Below are 17352 nucleotides of genomic sequence, written 5' to 3'. Positions count from 1 at the left end.
TGTAGGGCCAACATCAGGATGAGTGTGCGTGCACATGTACACACATAACACACACATTCACAAACACACACCCCTCAGAGCCAGACACCAAGCTCAGGCAGTTGCTTACAACTAGCAAGTGAATATATGGAGACTTACAGGGCAGGTGGAAAAGGTATGTGTGGAAGGATGAATCCATGAATAGACTTTAATTTGCAAGGTAGTAACAGTCTTTTGTGAAGAGCTATGATGAAGAGGAGAGTTGTGAGGTGACATAGACATGTGGAGGACCAAAGATATGGATAGAGTTAGCCACCATTTCTCTTTTCATTCCAAACAGGAATGTTGAATTCACTTTCTAAAAAGAATTAGTTGCAGTGAAATTCTTTGCAGTGACTCTTGCTTTCAGGGTCTAACCACGACGGTATAAAGAGCATCCTGGTTTTCCAGGAGACAGTTTTTAGAGGGTCTTTCTACCATGAAGCCTCTAGTATTCTCTGGTCTGAACCCCCTTCTCTCCTACATGGCATTAGCGATCAGCTGGGGTCAAGAGGCTTTCTGCTGACCAGGTTCAGCACCCGTTCCCGGATTGGCTTGGTCCTCATGCCATAGATGAGCGGGTTGAGCATGGGAGGCACCAGCAGGTAGAGGTCTGCCGTCAGGATGTGAAGGTGCACGGGGATGCTCTGGCCCCAGCGCTGTGTGTAGAAGGAGAAGAGCCCCGGTGTGTAGAAGAGCAGGATGACACAGATATGGGAGCCACAGGTACCAAAGGATTTCAGGCGAGCCTCTTTGGAGGAGAGGCCCATGACTGCCCTGAGGATCAGCATGTAGGAGACGGCGATGAGGATGGAGTCTGAGCCCACCACGACGGTGGCAGCTGTGATGCCATAGATGTTGTTGGGCCTGGTGTCCCCGCAGGCCAGCTTCACCACCGACATGTGCTCGCAGTAGGAGTGGGCAATGACACGGGGGCCGCAGTAGGACAGGCTGCTCACCATACATGTCAGAGGGGTCATGAGGCCGAGGCCACGCACCACAGCAGCCAAGACCAGCTTGGCGATGGTGGGGCTGGTCAGGACGGCAGAGTAGTGCAAGGGCTTGCAGATGGCCAAGTAACGGTCAAAAGCCATGGCGAGCAGTACCCCCGACTCCACTGCGGAGAAGCCGTGGATGAAGAACATCTGGACCACACAGCCCTCAAAGACAATCTCATGCGACTGAAACCAGAAAATGCTCAGGAGCTTGGGTATGGTGGAAGTGGTGAGCACCAGGTCGATGGCAGCCAGCGTGGAGAGAAAGTAAAACATGGGCAGGTGCAGGTTCGGGTCCATCCTAATCACCAGGAGAACTGTGATGTTCCCCAGCACTGCCATGAAGTACATGGTGCAGAATGGGAAGGCAATCCAGAAGTGAGCCACCTCCAGACCTGGGATGCCTGTCAAGATGAAGGACGAGGGGCTGGAGTGATTCAGGTATGGCATGGTTCAGCACCACAGAAGCCGGAAGCAAAGGCACGGGAACAGCTGGCATAGACAGGCAGAGGAATGAACTACAGCAAGGCATGGCCATGGACCAGAAGCATGAAGAAAACCCCCTCCTGTTTTCTCAAGCACGCAGACCTACGATCATATCATCCCGCCCCTTATCCAGGTTCACTCAGCCTCATCATTCACAGCATCCAAACACACATGTTCTTAGCCCGAACATTTGGGAGTTGTCTGGCCTCTCCTCTCATTCCGGACTGGCCCCTGGCTGTTGTCCCCACCTGTCCAGTCCATCATTTGCAATTTAGAAACAGAGTCGGAGTCCATTTCTTTGCCCCTAACGGGAAGATCCAGAACACGTTGGGGCTGGCAGCTCAGTGGGACTCTAATCACCCACACACTTATGCAGTTTGTAAACCACATCCTGTTCTGTAGCTAGCATGCCCCATGCGAGTCCCGCCCTTGGGAAATTGCAGCAGATATTTATTTTCACTGTCAACATTTGTTCCCCCCAAGCAATTTTGCTATGAGACCTGGTGCCCGTGTAATGAGCACACTGAATCAGTGCATTGCCCAGCTACACGCTCTTCTTCAGGCTGGCACTGTCAGCTCTGGAGAGCTGGAGCTGGAGCTGAGTGCAAACAACTTTGAGGGAGGCCCTATCTGAATGGGCATCCCGCCTGTAGGGTCCCTGTCTCCTGCCTTAGGAAGGAAAGGCAGCGTCACCCCAGAAGGAAAGAGGGCAGTGTGTTGCAAACTGGAAAAAGGCTGCAGCACTGGTCCCTTTCCAGCACTACACCCCCCCCCACAGTGCTTTTTACTCCTTAACCTCAAACCCTTGCTGAAAGAGGGAAGTGCTGGGAATCACCTCTCTTTTACGGGGAAAACAGAGGCACAGAAGGGTTAAATCAGCCGCTTGGCAGTATGGGCATTAGATGCAAGTCTCTCAGGTATTCGTACCTTCTGTTTTCCCCAACAGGCCAAAAGGCTAGACTTCATCGCCTTGGCTTTCCGGACACTTGACTTTCTAGACCCCAAAAGAATTTAGTCTCTCCTCCAAACTGCTTTGAGCCCTCCACAGGACCCAAACCAAGAGGCACTGCAACATCTGTTGCTAGGGATTGCTGTTTGCAATCTAAGATCAACTACTGAAAGCCAACGTTATGAGAATGCTGTCGAGATACTGTTGCCGTTTATTGCAGAGTGAGGACTCTGCAATGTAGTAAGCTCCCTTGGCTATAAATTCTGGAGGCAGAGCCACAGCTGGTACAAGCCAGTCCGGCAGCAGCTGAGTCTCCTGCCAGAATTATTGATCTGGAAAGGGCAAGCTCATCTGAGATCCTACAGTCCTGTGCTCAGAAAAAACACACGCTCCCTCCCTCCTCTCTGTCACTAGTGATTAGTCTACAAACTTAGCGTACTCTTCTGGGCACTGCTGCTTGTAGCTCATCTTGCATAATAAAGCTATCAATGAAGGTTATTAAAAACTGCTGTACGAGAGGCATTGGACTCATTTTTTCCTGGGACCTGATGCCTTACTTTGCTCTTTTTATGTGTGATTCCAGTGCTGTTCCCTTTGTGGGGTCTGATTTCTTGGGTACACGTAAGCACAAGAAGTACCAAGGAGGCCAACAGCTGCCTTTAGCTCAGTCTCTCTGACCAACCCCACTGGGGTTGTGCAAAGAAGCTGTACCCACTGCACTTCCAGTTTCGTCCACTTTACATCCCCTTTCCTCGACATTTCATGCTTCCTCCTCTTCACGTGCTTTGCCACCACGGCACCTAACATAGCGCCCCAGGACCCCGAACGCACACCCCAGGACGTGCCTCTAGTGCCACGGCCCACCTCTGCACAGAGCATCGTACACAGGGGTGCTGTTTCTTCATCTCTTCACCTTCAGCTACATAGAAATGCCGTGCCAGGAAGACTGTTGGGATCTTGGCCGCTTTTGAGTTAGGCATGCAACACAGATGAGGCTGGGAGCAGCACTTTTGCCTTGTTGCTGCTCAAGTGGAGCAACACTTCCAGACCCCTTCATACACTTCTGAGCACTTTCATCATACTACCTTGGCGCAGCGGTGTTATTTTGTGCAATGAAGTAGTTCCGTAACTTGTACAGTTACGAGTTTTGCTCAGCTGTGGTAGTCAACATCACCCTTGCTTAACGTGCTGTAGCCCATTAGCTTTTGTTGCAAACTTACTGTAATTAAAAAAACCTGTGAAACAGCATGAACTACCCTCAGAGAATGAGAGATGCTCGGTAGTGAACACAGTGCAAAAGGAGTTGAAATGTTTGATTGTGAGCAGGCTGGGACAAGCTTCCCTCACTAGGGAAGCTACTGGCACCTGAGGCTGAGGTTTTAACTCTTTCCTCACCGTTTTTTATCATCTCTGCTCCTCTGCTTCTCTGCAATGATCATTAAATTTACCACGTTTGATGCACTTAGAATTCTTCATGATTCTTAGACATGCTAAACCTATCAGCCACACAGCCCAAACCCATAAAGAACCAAAAAGTGTGAAGCCAACCCCTTTTGCCATCACATGTGGATCTGGCCACACTAAGAGCCACCTGGCGGTCCTGATCAGTGTAGTCTGTCATGAACCATCTAGCACAAATACCCAGATGCTCATCTGCTTTTAGCCATGAGGGAAGTCAGGGAGCATGATCCTGCTCCCACTGAAATACATGGCAAAGACTTCCCACGAGCTTCTAAGATGCAACATGGTGCCATTGTGTGGTCCCAAGGCATATATCTATGATGCCTAAGTCCTTTTTGCTATGACCTGTGCACCACACTGACACTGGAGTCCTGTTAGAGAGGCCCTGCTCCTTTATTGCTGGCTTTGGGAAAGCCAGGGCTGGGAGATCTGTGCATGGTGATGCCCTCTTACCCCAAAGCTTAGGACATTGCTCCCCAGTATCTGCACTAGGGAGATCCAGAGAGCTGCCACTTGGCCTGTGCAGAATTACACCCAGAAGGCCATGCCACCATCTCCAAGATTGCTCATAGTGCAAGACTGCAAGTGAGATTTATTCCAATACAGACTTTGGAGACCAGTCACCTGAACAAACCACATTAACAAAGATCTCTTGAACTTTGGGGTTTAAGAGCCCTGGAACAATCAGCCAGGCCTTATTCCTTCCCCAGTATAAGGTCAAAAGTTGTCTCTGGCAGATACATGCACAGCCTGATCTCCCCTTGAAGAAACTCTATACTGTCCCCAAAGCACCTATTCCAGAGTTTTTTCCTAGGGTCAAGCCTGTATCTCACTCAGAGCTCATGACTTCTGTCCTTTCCGTAAGGGAGAAGGACAGGTTATTACCTTCCTTGCAGAGACTGCCATCCTCTTCAGGTTTGTGCTGGAGCAAAGGGCAGGGCTAGAGTTATGATCAGGCAATTGCAAGTCTTCACAGATGAGTGGGTTGACGGATGCTACACTTATGTGTCTACAGCTTGTTTGAAGTTGATTCAACCAAGGAACAGCTTTGCAGCCAAACAAGTAGCACTGTTGTAATTAACTCATGCAAGGAGGTAAATTGAGGTTGCAGGTGTATAAACTGGCAGTTCTCCTCCACAATATCCACTTAATGTAGGGTATCTGGAGGTAATGGAGCAAATCATTAACCCAGTAAGAGACAAAGTCCACTTAGATGTAGCGGCAGATCTGCACAGCAGCTTTTCTGGATAGATTATTTTATAGTCATCTCAGTTTGACTAAGATTTGAACTTGGCTCAAAGCTTGCCCCTACATTTAAAAATACTGCCATAGCCTCATGTTAAATGAAAAAAAAAAAATCCACCCTGCTCACCTGGATGCTTTGGATGTGACCCTGGCTGTACCTACATCACCTTCACATACTGTTTCTCTCTCACACAACTACACGACTCCTCAATCTGTGAAAAAGACCTGCATGGAAATATTTATACGTCTTGAGGAACCCGTTCACCCTAATCAATGTTCACAGCTGGGACTTCAGCGATTATAATCATCACAGAGGAGAAACTACTGCCTGGCCCAGGGAATAGCCATGAATAGCAACGGTGTGTAAACAAACGTGCCCCTCTTCCTGCTGCTTGGCTTATGTGTGTCTCAGCATTAAGCAGTGTCAACTAGGTCTTTGAGAGAGCGGGTCCACAAAGGGGGAAGATTTCTTTCAGCGTGGACAAATACCCCACTGGGCACGGCTGCCAATTCTCCTGGTGAGCACTCAGTGATGCACGTGTGCTCTAGAAGGCTTAATCCTGTCCATACAAAGCTCTCTCTGAGTTTGAAGCCAGCATCATCGTACATTTTCTGGGGCAAGAAATAGCAGCATAGATTCACAGGACTGTATATAAATCCCCTTTTTCACCTGAGGATCTCAAAGCATTTGTGAATTTTCGTGAATGCTTTGCAAATTAGTGGCAATCTTCTGGATCTTACTTAGCTATTCTCTGTCCTTGAAATGCCTGAGGGTGGAGGTCACGCAGGAAGCACAGATGATCATTAGGGAGTTTGGGGAGAGGAATGGCAGAGCAGGAGGGCAGGAAGCCGTTCAGATAATCCCCCTACCTGGGGTGAAACCTGCTGACAATTCTTTGGCTGGTTCCATCGGGCAGCTACAAACCCGACCCAAAGAGCAATGACATGAGGGTGTGCCGGTCCTTGGGCTATTGGTCCTTCAAAAGAGAGTAATGCAAACTAGTAGAAATCTGCAGAGCCTGGGAGCTGAGGAGACTAACAAACTAACTAACGGTACTAACAAAGAAGGACTGGTTGAAGATGTGAAGGTCAGGGGCAGCCTTGGCTGCAGTGACCATGAGATCGTGGAGTTCAGGATGCTGTGAGGAGGCAGCAGGGCACTAAGTAGGATAGCAACCCTAGACTTCAGGAGAGCAAACTTTGGCCTCTTCAGGGACATACTTGGAGGAATTCCATGGGTTACGGCCCTAGAAGGAAGGGGTGTTCAAGAGAGCTGGTTAATATTCAAACATCACTTCCTCCAGGCTCAAGAGCGGTGCATCCCTATGAGTAGGAAGTCAAGCAGAGGAGGCAAGAGAGCTGCATGGATGAGCAAGGAGCTCCTGGCAAAACTCAACCAGAAGAAGGAAATATACAGAAAGTGGGAAGGGGGACAGGCCACTTGGGAGGAATATAGGAACGTTGTCAGAGTCTGCAGGGATGCGACGAGGAAGGCTAAGGCCCGTTTGGAATGCAATGTGGCAAGGGATGTCAAGGACAACAAGAAGGGCTTCTTCAAATACATCAGTAGCAAGAAGAAGAGTAGGGAAAATGTGGGCCCTTTGCTGAATGGGGTGGGTGCCCTGGTGACGAAGGATGCAGAGAAGGCAGAGTTACTGAATGCCGCCTTTGCTTCAGTCTCTACTGCTGAGGCCAGCCCTCAGGAATCCCAGACCCTGGAGGCAAGAGAGAAAGTCTGGAAAAAGGAAGACTTTCTCTCGGTTGAGGGGGATGAGGTTAGAGATCATTTAGGCAAACTTGGCACCCACAAATCCACAGGCCACTAAGGGATGCACCCAGGAGTGCTGAGGGAGCTGGCGCATGTTATTGCTAGGCCACTCTGCCTCATCTTGGAAAGGTCATGGAGAAGAGGAGAGGTACCTGAAGACTGGAGGAAAGCCAATGTCACCCCAGTCTTCCAAAAGGGCAAGAAGGAGGACCCAGGGAACTACAGGCCAGTCAGCCTCACCTCCATCCCTGCAAAGGTAATGGAGCACCTCATCCTGGAGGCCATCTGAAAGCATGTGGAGGAAAAGAAGGTGATCAGGAGTAGTCAGCATGGCTTCACCAAGGGGAAATCATGCTGAACCAATCTGATAGGCTTCTCTGCTGGAATGCCTGGCTGGGTACATGAGGGGAGAGCAGCGGATGTTGTGTGCCTTGACTTCAGCAAGGCTTTGGACGCTGTCACCCATAACAATCCCATAGGGAAGCTCAGGAAGTGCGAGCTAGATGAGTGGAGAGTGAGGTGGCTTGAGAAGTGGCTGAATGGCAGAGCTCAGAGAGTTGTGATCAGTGGCACAGAGTCTAGTTGGAGGCCTGTAGCTAGCGGTGTCCCCCAGGGGTCAGTACTGGGTCCAGCCCTGTTCAACTTCTTCATCAATGACCTGGATGAAGGCACAGAGTGCACCCTCAGCAAGTTTGCTGATGATACCAAACTGGGAGGAGTAGCCGATACCCCAGAGGGCTGTGCTGCCATTCAGAGAGACGTGGAGAGGCTGGAGAGGTGGGTGGAGAGGAACCTGCTGAAGTTCAACAACCCCATAACCCCATGCACCAGGACAGGTTGGGGGTTGACCTGCTGGAAAGCAGCTCTGCAGAGAAGGACCTTGGAGTGCCGGTGAACACCAAGTTAAGCATGAGGCAGCAATGTGGCCTTGTGGCCAAGAAGGCCAATGGTATGCTGGGGTGCATGAGGAAGAGTGTTGCTAGCAGGTGGAGGGAGGTGATCCTGCCCCTCTCCTCAGCCCTGCTGAGGCCACACCTGGAGTACTCTTAGTAGTGCTGGGCTCCCCAGTCCAAGAGAGACATGGCACTACTGGAGAAAGTTCAGCGGAGGGCTACAAAGATGATTAGGAGACGGGAACATCTCTCTTATGAGGAAAGGCTGAGAGAGCTGGACCTGTTTAGCCTGCAGAAGAGAAAGCTGAGAGGGGATCTTATCAATGTCTACAAATATCTGAAGGGAGGGTGTCAAGAGGATGGGACCAGACTCTTTTCAGTGGTGCCCTGCGACAGGACAAGAGGCAATGGCACAAACTGAAAGACAGGAAGGCCTGTCTGCATATGAGGAAAAACTGCTTGACTGTGAGGGTGCCAGAGCACTGGAACAGGTTGCCCAGAGAGGTTGTGGAGTCTCCTTCTCTGGAGATATTCAAAACGCGCCTGGATGCAATTCTGTGCAATGTGCTCTAGGTGACCCTGCTTGAGCAGGGGGGGTTGGACTAGATGATCTCCAGAGGTCCCTTCCAGCCTCAGCAATTCTGTGATTCTGTGATTCTGTGAGAGGAGGAGAAAGCCAGAAGATAGGTTTATGGAGCCTCATAGCCCCCTAAATTCTGATGCCAAGTTTAAATCAATGAAATATTTTAAGTTGAGAGCGGGTGAAGGCTTTTTCCCCTATTGGGCTCTTTTTGTTTCTCTTGCACCTCATCGCTTCCGCAGGTGACCCACGTGAGGGTGAAGGAGCAGTCTGAAAGCTTGGGCAGCCGAGGAAAATGAGTAAGAAGCAAGGAGCAGCACACAGAAACCCTCATGCCTTGACCCCAACCTCCTGTGGCACCCACCACCTGTCCGAAGGGATTGGGAAGGAAACGTGCAGTGAAAACATGAGGAGATGAGACTAGAAGGGGTGGGGAGAGAGGTGTTGGACTGAATTTGACCCTGGGGAAGGGGGAGGAAAGGTGTTTCCCTGAGTTGTTTTTTGTCCTTTTTTTTTTTTCTCAATACTCGAATCAATAATTAAAAGTTTATGTTAATTGGTAACATTCTTTGTCCACCCTCCTTTTACGTGCTGCTCCTGGCAGCCCTCCACACGGACCTGCTATGCTTTCAGCGTTGCATTTCCACCAGCTAGGCTCTCTGTGTTCATGCTTCCCAACATATGGTTCATTGGCATTTTTAGACATCCAGCCCATTTTTAACACGCTTCTATTGAGGCACAAGGGGCTGCCTGGATACGTGACATCTGCGACTCTTTGAGCAGCAGAGAACAGCGATGTTGGGGTGGTGGCATCCATCTCTGTTCTGCCCCACCTGGTCTCACAAATGGTGCATGGGGTCATGCCTCAAGGTCCCTGCAGCCAAGCAGCAGCTTCTCTCCTACTCCAAAGTCTCACCTGGTCAACAAGCTAGCTGCACCGGGGACACCTTGCCGCAAGGGGCGAGAGGCCAGAGCCTGGCCCTGCAGCCGGGGAGCGCGTGGAGGTGGGCACAGAGCGTTCATGTTCAAAGGGACCTCTTCAGAAAAGCCTCCCAGCTGCAGTCTCACACCACGACTCCCCTCAGCACGTGGCCCAGCAAGCCAGATGTGAGCCTTCTGGGCAGCCTGGTGCTCCAGATGTGAGCCGACCGTATAGTCCAACGGATGGGTTCCCATTCGTTGCAAGCTAAGGCACCTGATTTGTCTGTCTGAAATGTGGTCTCCTTTCCCCTGTGAGGCCTCTCGTCGTGTTCAGAGTTCACTGAGGAATGGGAAGGCATGGATGGGGGGGAGGCTCACTGTGGACAATGCAGAGATGAAACAGCAAAGCATCTTGCCCACTGCACACCACTTCCCAATTCTTTCAGCCTTTCCCATTCCCATTCCCGGGGTCTCTGCACTGCGGTTGCAGTGCTGTGACTGTAGAGCACTTAGCAAGGCAGGCGGTGGCCCACCCAGCCAGGAGGAGACCTCTTGTAGAGCTAGAGAAGAAATTCTGGGGAGTACTGGGCACCTGGGGTGGTTGCGGGGGTCTCCCAGACATGGTGGCAGTAATGAACTGCTTGGGGTTTGTGAAAGGAGACAGGGAAAGTCATCTGGGAATCTGCATTAGGCATCAGTCATTCCTTGGCCAAGGGAAACAGCTTAGAGGGAACGTAAATCACTGTGCTACCTCCATTTTCTGCTGCAAGGTACTGTTAGCATTTTTCGGAAAGGCAAGAGTTAATGTTGGTCTTCTGGAGCTGAACACGGGAGGGTGAGAATTACGTGGAGATTCCCTGCTGGTTTGTGAGAATCTTCCCCCTGGAGACAGCTGAGCTATAAACTCTGCAGCTGCAGGTCACCCTTTGGAGTCTGCTCAGCAGGCTGGAGGGACTGAGGGCCTTGGAGGAGAAGAGCTGTCACATACTGACAGCTCGTTCGGAAAGCTGGTGAGTCCTCTCCGGGAATCTGTTCACATGAGCATTGCTGTGCTGTTTGGGGCAGGCACCGGAGCGAGCGAGAGCAGAGGAAAGAGAGAGTTTGAACCAAGCCCTGAGGTAGGTCCACATCTGTGGTGGGATGAAAAAAATCACACTTGAATTCTTCCGAGGTATGGCTTTACTTTTAGTTTAGTCTGGGAAGCTGTGTTGGGTTCTAGCACGTCAGTCTCGAGGGACTGTATAGTATATGTAGACTGACAGAAAGGGGTCTGCACTTAGACAGCTAAACAAGTGACCCAGTTTTCACTAGGCTCTTGTTAAGTGCCCTTCTTCCCCCAGAAGCTTATAAGCTCAAGCCAAGATAAAAGGAGCAACCTTTAGCCTTGCCTGCTGGTTGCTGGCTGTGGGTAGGACTCAGAGGCAGCTTATCTTTCTAGGATATAAAAAGCTTGTGCGGGGTCAAACCAGAAGCCTGCCTAGGCTGGGAACTGGTCTCCAGCTGTGGCTGCACCTCTGTATGTAGCTGGCAGAGTCTGCCCAGGTGTGGTGCAGGGGTCCTGGAAGACCAGTGTTGGAGACGTCTCGGGAGGAGGCTGTCAGGGCTGCGTGGGCCTCCCACAAAGAAGATCCAGCCCTTGCCTCCAGCTCCTTGCCGAGATGCCGTGAGGGCACAACATGGCTCTCACTGCACCAGGCGATAATCTTGGGCAGCACATGCCAAGGTACAGGCTCAGCTGATACTCAGAAAAGAAACCTCCAGGTGGAGCTCCTTAAAATGGACAGAGCTGCAGCCAGGAATGGGCTGCCTAGTTCATTGCTTCACACACACGCTCAGTTGCCACAGCAGTGGGCATGGGCATGAGCTCTAAGGCAATGCAAAGCCCTGTGCTGCAAGGCAGGACCAGTTAAAACCGACAGGTCTCCTGAAGGGAAGGGCATGCGATGCAGACCAGGCTGTGAGAGCCACATGCAGAGCGATGGACATAAATCCCGACTCAGTAACACATCCACAGACTTGAAGGATAGAAGGCTCTTTTCTCATCATGGCATCTCGCTTACTGCCTTAGCCATGCTAGAGAATCCAGTCGATAATTCCTGGGTCAGCCTCAGAAACATGGGCTTGAACAAGTCCGTCTTGTCTAGAACCATGCCCAGCTTCTAATGAGAGGAGAGAAACTAAAGGAACATTTCTGGCATCTCTGGGAAATACTCTTCTGATGCTTCGTTGCATCTTAGTTGCAGCTGTACAGCCCAGTTGTGTCTGAAGGTTGGAGATTTCATGTTGCAGTTATTAGAATTTATCATTCTAATATTTTTTTTCCCCCAAATTAGAAAGCACTGAGGAATTTCACACCTCAGCAATGGTGATCATACTTTATATTTTATATCACTTCACTTTGTTTTTGATAAACTCCACAGATTGACCTTGTCATGGTTTAATTACAGGCAGAGTAACAAAACAACTTCACACATTATGAGGGATTGACAGTGAAAGTGGCACAAACTGTGTATGTTTTGCAAAGTCTAATGATTCTTCCTATTATGTTTTATTGAAAAGAAAGACTTTAAGGTGAAGCTTACAAAGGATGCTTCTCCATGTCAACTTCTCTGCTTCCAGCAACCCCACTGCACCTGTGTTTTTCCTGACTGGCATCCCTGGGCTGGAAGCTATGCACCGCTGGATTTCCATCCCGTTCGGCACAGTGTTTGCCATAGCCCTTCTTGGGAACAGCACCCTCTTGTATGTGATAAAGACAGAGCCATCTCTCCACAAGCCCATGTTCTATTTCCTTTCCATGCTGGCTCTCACTGACCTGGTGCTGTCCCTGACCACCGTGCCCAAAATACTGAGCATCTTCTGGTTCAATGCCCAGGAGATCACCTTCAAGGCCTGCCTTGTGCAGATGTTTTTCCTTCACTCTTTTGCCACCATGGAGTCGGCAGTGCTGCTGGCCATGGCTTTTGACAGGTACGTTGCTGTGTGCAACCCCCTGCGATACAGCTCCATCCTGACCAACTCCCTGATAGCCAAGATCGGGCTGCTGGCTCTGGTCAGGGCATCCAGCCTCATTTTGCCCATGCCCCTCCTCCTCCACCGCCTGCCGTATTGCCACTCCCACGTCATCTCCCATTGCTACTGCGAACATATGGCGGTGGTGAAGCTGGCCTGTGCTGACACCAGATTCAATAATATCTACGGCATCTTCGTGCTTATCTTCATTGTGGGGCTGGATATGCTGTGCATTGGGCACTCCTACCTCATGATCCTGAGAACTGTGTTGAGCCTGGCAACCAGGGAGGAGAGACTGAAGGCACTTGGTACCTGCCTCGCCCACATCTGCGCCATCCTGTTCTTCTACATCCCTGTGGTTCTCTCGTCGGTAATCCACAGGTTCGGTCACCACATTGCCCCTCATGTGCACATCTTGATGGCCAATTTGTACCTTCTCTTCCCTCCCATGATGAATCCTATAGTGTATGGTGTCAAAACCAAGGAGATCCGTGAGCGGGTGCTCACTGCATTTTCTCGCAAGAGGCTCTAAGTTCCAGGTGTCACCTGCTGCCAGTCCAAGTTCAGCTGCGCCTTCTTATCACTTAGACCCCCAGGATGATGTAGGGCTCCCAGGAAGCTTCTCCAGACACTTCCCTCCTGAACAGGCCCCGTTATCCCTGCTACACTATGGACATTCTGCCTATATTTGGAAGGGCAAGGTCCCTACCGTGTCTTGAGTTACTTGCTCCACTCTGGGATCGGCAGAGTGGGAAGTCTGGCACATCTTTGGCTGATGCAGCACAGGGAGCAGACGATCCAGCTGTGCTGTGGTGATCAGCAGAAACTGGACTTGGGTGCAGTGCTCGCGTCTGCCTCAACCATTTTATCACTGACAGCACTGTCAGCAAGCCTCTGACTGCAGATCCTGGAGCAGAGAGAAAGAAGATAGAGCGCCTTGTGCTGTTGGAAATGGTTAGCGAAAACTGTCCTTGCAGCAACCACACAGCTCATGAAGCACTCTTCTGGGCCACGCACAGCCCATCCGCACCAGCACGTACAGATCTCTGCACAGTGAACTCCATGTGCAGCCCCTGAGGGGCCACAAAAATTAAGCCGGGACACACAACTGTGCAGCAAGCACACACTCCACTTTACATGCCTCCTGTCTCTTGTCCCAAAACTTTCCAAGTTAATGACCCCATGACTGTGAGATAATTGTACGTATCTGCTAAAAAAGGTTATGTTTTGCCTGCTCACTACCTACAGAGAGGAATGAAGCCTGCCTGGCAGACTGAAAAGGGTGCTAAATCCGGACGTCAGCCAACGTGGAGCTGGAAAATTTTCAGAGTATTCAGCTTTGACGTCACTGTGCTGATGGTGAACGGAACGTAAGTAACATCGTTGTCTGAGCTCCACTGGCTGCATTTCTTCTTTTTTTTGTGTGCTAAGCAAATGAGTTGCAAGAGGCTGTGTTGTCTGTTGGTCTGCAGGTCCTCGCCAAAGGGCTATTGAGCCTGCTGGACAGCTTAACCAAAGTGAGTGGAGGGAAGAGGGGCCAAAAAAGCGAAGCTCCTGCAGTCTTTGCGGTGACAACCAGCCGGAAAGAGCAGAGGTTCAATGCACTGCTCCTCACTGCCGGGAGAGACGGTGGAGCCTATTCTGACCTCTCCTGTGCCAGCAGCTCTAGGTCTGTGGCTGCAGGATCTCTGCAGAGATTGCCTCCTTCCCGTTGAGCTGCACAGCCTTTCCTCTAGCAGGGGTTGAGGCTGAAGGGGTCTCATGTGTGGATGCACCTCCTCTTCTGCTCCATGGACCCCACTGCCATAGTGGCCTGCTTCATTTCACTGCCACTGTGGCCTGCTTCATTTCACCCCAGCAGAGGAGGCCATGCGCTATTTCCCCTGCGTGCTCTCCAGCACAGACATAGCAATGAGCACCTCGGCATGCCCAAAGCCTTGTGCAGCTTCTGGCTGAGGCCAGAAATGTTTTCTTCTGCATAGTTTACATGCATACAAATCTGGGCTCCTGAAAAGGAGACTCCTCTTCACAGTGTCTAACAAATTGATGTGGCACAGGAACAAAGTCTGGCCTGTTTCACTAGTTAATCTGCAGCTGCAGCATCCCCTTGCCAGCTGCACCAAGAGCCCTCATGCACATGCATCCCAAACATCCTGTTGAGCTGTGGATGGAGCCTGGAGCGAGGGATTGGAGGGCTGGGAGCAATGGGGAAGAAGAGCAGCCTTGGGCTCAGCGTTCAGCAAAGCTCTCAACGCTGGCTGAGGCAGACGCTAAGGCCAAACCAAGTGCCTGCTGAGAACAGCTGGCAGCTCTCCACGTGAGCATCGCTTGAGGTCAGCCTCTCTTCTTTGCGTGACACCAGCTGTAAAAGGGGATGTCCCCTCCTCGCGGTGGGAAGAGGCACACACGGTGCTGCCTTACTTGCAAATGGCAGTAGTAGCCACACAGAAATGCCTAAGAAGAATGCAAGCGATGGCCCGGGGTGTGTGTCATGATGCTGAATAAGAGGGGAAGTCAATGCAGCGAGCAAAGGACAAGCTATGAGAATGCTTAAGGAAGAACAGGATCATTCCACAGATGTGGAATGTGCACCTGTGCTGGGCATGGAAGACCAACAGGTAGAGACTCTCAGGTCTGAGCCCTGCTCCTGCGTGGTGGTGGTGTGCGTCCATCTCGGCTGGGGGGTTGAGAGGGCTGGACCATGATCTCATGCCCATTGGTTTCCATGGAGGCAAGATGCCAGGGTCTCTCGTGGCTCTGCATGGCTCAGACTCAGCCAGCACAGAAGATTGTTTTTTTCTTTTGACAGAGCTTCCAATCCCTCATTTGCTACCAGGGCACCTAACCTTTTCCACAGCTGGAAGTCATCAGAGGGAACAGAGGCCTTCCTCCTGGTGCCAGAAGGCACAAGCTTCCAGCCTTCAGCATCATGGGGAATCTCCACTTCCCAACACAACAGGCACAGACACCACCTGCCCTCCTTCAGTATACTGAGGGGTTCAGGCTCTTGAAGCTGCAGGATCCAAGCCTGGATCCAAGAAGATCCAGTCGGCCTCTTTCTCATCATCTCTGATGCTCTGCAGTCTTCTGACTTCTTCCCACAGCTCTTTTCCTTAGCAACACAGATCCCCAAAGCCACACAGCACCTGCAGGTGGAAGAGCATCTGCCGCTGCCCCAGCAAGATGCCCTAGGGACTCCCTGCAGCCCAGGATCTTCATCCTTCTTCTGAAACTCCATTTGGGTCAAGGCCTCTGATGTTACAGAGAAAGTTGTTCCAGTAGGTTTTGGGCACCATGACCTGCAGCACATCATCACCATTGCACAGAAAGCCTATGCTGCTTCAAGCAAAGTTGCTGTCCCTTCCTACACAAACCACGAGCTCTGTTTGCTGTACTCTTGGCCCAGCTCTTGTATAGGCCCCTCGTGAGCACCAGCTAAAATGGTGCTTGAGTCTCCCCGATCAGGGCTCAGCTGGAACAAGTGCTTCAAGCCCCTTTGATCAACAACAGCTGACAGAGCTCGCTGGAGGCTGCTAGAGCTTGCTAGGAGTCATGGCTTTTGGTAACTGTCATTTCCTGGCAGCAGCAGGCACCCTCAAGTTCCTGGAAGGGTTCCCAGAAATCCTTTGGTGATTCCAGAAGTTCCTAGATCTCAAAGCAGAGCCCAGAAATTGCTGTACCAGCTGCTGCGTCTGTTTGGTGCCGCTGTCAGCTGCTCCCTTTACGTATCTTTGAAATATCGCTGCTTCCTCTCCCTAAGGTTTCCCTGTGGCAATGCATCACATTCATGCCTGTGGCAGCGCTTTGGGTTTGGGTCTGACCCCTTGGGTCAGTGGGTGGATGTGCTCAGCAGGAGCAGCAAATGTGGGGTCCTGCAAAGGTCTGGCCCTGCACTGCTGCGGGCCCCTCTCCTGCCGCTGCTGCGAGGTGCCAGGCGCAGACCCTGGCAAACCAGGGCTGGCACCAACCTGCTGCTCCAGCACACGAGGCCCTGCCTGCTGAGAACTGGTGAAAAGCACCTGCCTGAGAAACGAGACGCACGGAGACATGAGGGAGATGTACTCCATGGGTTATAAAAAAGCAGTTTCTTTACAAGTATTCACGTTTTGCACCAAAATGTTTATTTTCTCTTTTCCCTGCCCTCCCCTCCTCCCATTGCTGCTTGCACTGGTGATGCAGAAGGGATGGAGCAGCTGGTGGAAGAAACCAGCTGAGGAGGTGCTGGGCTACACTGAGTTGGAAGGGACATGTTGGGAGAAGGGCTCCAGGCCATGCTCCGAGAAGTGAGTGTTCAGGAGAGGTAGCACTGAGCAGGGCAGAATGGCTACAGTGCCAGTAGCCCCCTTCCAGGTGGAGGGCCCGTGGCCCTCTGGGGCATGCTCCACACATGCTCTTGAGTCCAAACCTTCCCAAGAAGCAGTGCCAGCTGCCTGGTGTGAAACACTCATCCCTGCCTGCCAACCTCATTTGGCACTGCAGCATTACATCGGTGTTGCTGAGGGGACTAAGCTGTCTTCCTGGGCTGGTGCATCCCTTGATCTGTGCGTCATGTTGGCTCTGGACAGTGGGGGCCGAAAAGCTGCTATCTGGCAGATCAGCGGCTGGGCGGTATTTGTCTGCTCCAGGATGTGTCCTCTGAGCTCAGCTTGAGACCCACCTCTGTGGTCTCTTGTGCCTGACACCAGAGCTGCAAAGCCCAGGGCATGCAGGGCAGGCTGCCACAAGCAGCCGTCGGGAGCCTCTGCATGCCTTCATCCCGATCCAGGCACCACCAGCCCATTTGCAAAAAGGCTGCCCATAACTGTTGCTGGTCCTGTCTCTCTAGGGAGATGGTCCCTGAGGAGCTGACCCGGGTGATGCATTTCTCAGAAGGGATCTTGCCTCTCTGTGGGGTCCCCGCTCTCTGTTCACCCTCGCTATTGCTGCTGCCCTCTACCATGTGCACACAGCACACGTGAGCCAAGGGACTTTTCCTGGAGTTTGTCTGCAGCTAATTTAAAGACCTGGATGAAGAAAAGGAGTTC

The 17352-nt window shown here is 51.4% G+C and overlaps 2 protein-coding genes across 2 annotated transcripts; one reads left to right on the top strand and one right to left on the bottom strand.

The window, feature by feature from the left end:
* Window positions 1–515: 515 nt before the first annotated feature.
* LOC106495176 (olfactory receptor 52K2-like) lies at window positions 516–1463 on the bottom strand. Its single transcript, XM_013955593.2, has one exon. The coding sequence runs from the start codon at window positions 1461–1463 to the stop codon at window positions 516–518; it is 948 nt and encodes a 315-aa protein (XP_013811047.2).
* Window positions 1464–11903: 10440 nt separating this feature from the next.
* Window positions 11904–12860, top strand: LOC136991087 (olfactory receptor 52K1-like). The gene has a single exon (XM_067289576.1). The coding sequence runs from the start codon at window positions 11904–11906 to the stop codon at window positions 12858–12860; it is 957 nt and encodes a 318-aa protein (XP_067145677.1).
* The last annotated feature ends 4492 nt before the right edge of the window (window positions 12861–17352 follow it).

The sequence above is a fragment of the Apteryx mantelli genome, chromosome 1, assembly GCF_036417845.1.
Source record: "Apteryx mantelli isolate bAptMan1 chromosome 1, bAptMan1.hap1, whole genome shotgun sequence".
NCBI lineage: Eukaryota > Metazoa > Chordata > Aves > Apterygiformes > Apterygidae > Apteryx > Apteryx mantelli.
The sequence above is the reverse complement of the archived record's forward strand: the minus strand, read 5'-3'. Positions and strand labels throughout refer to the sequence as shown.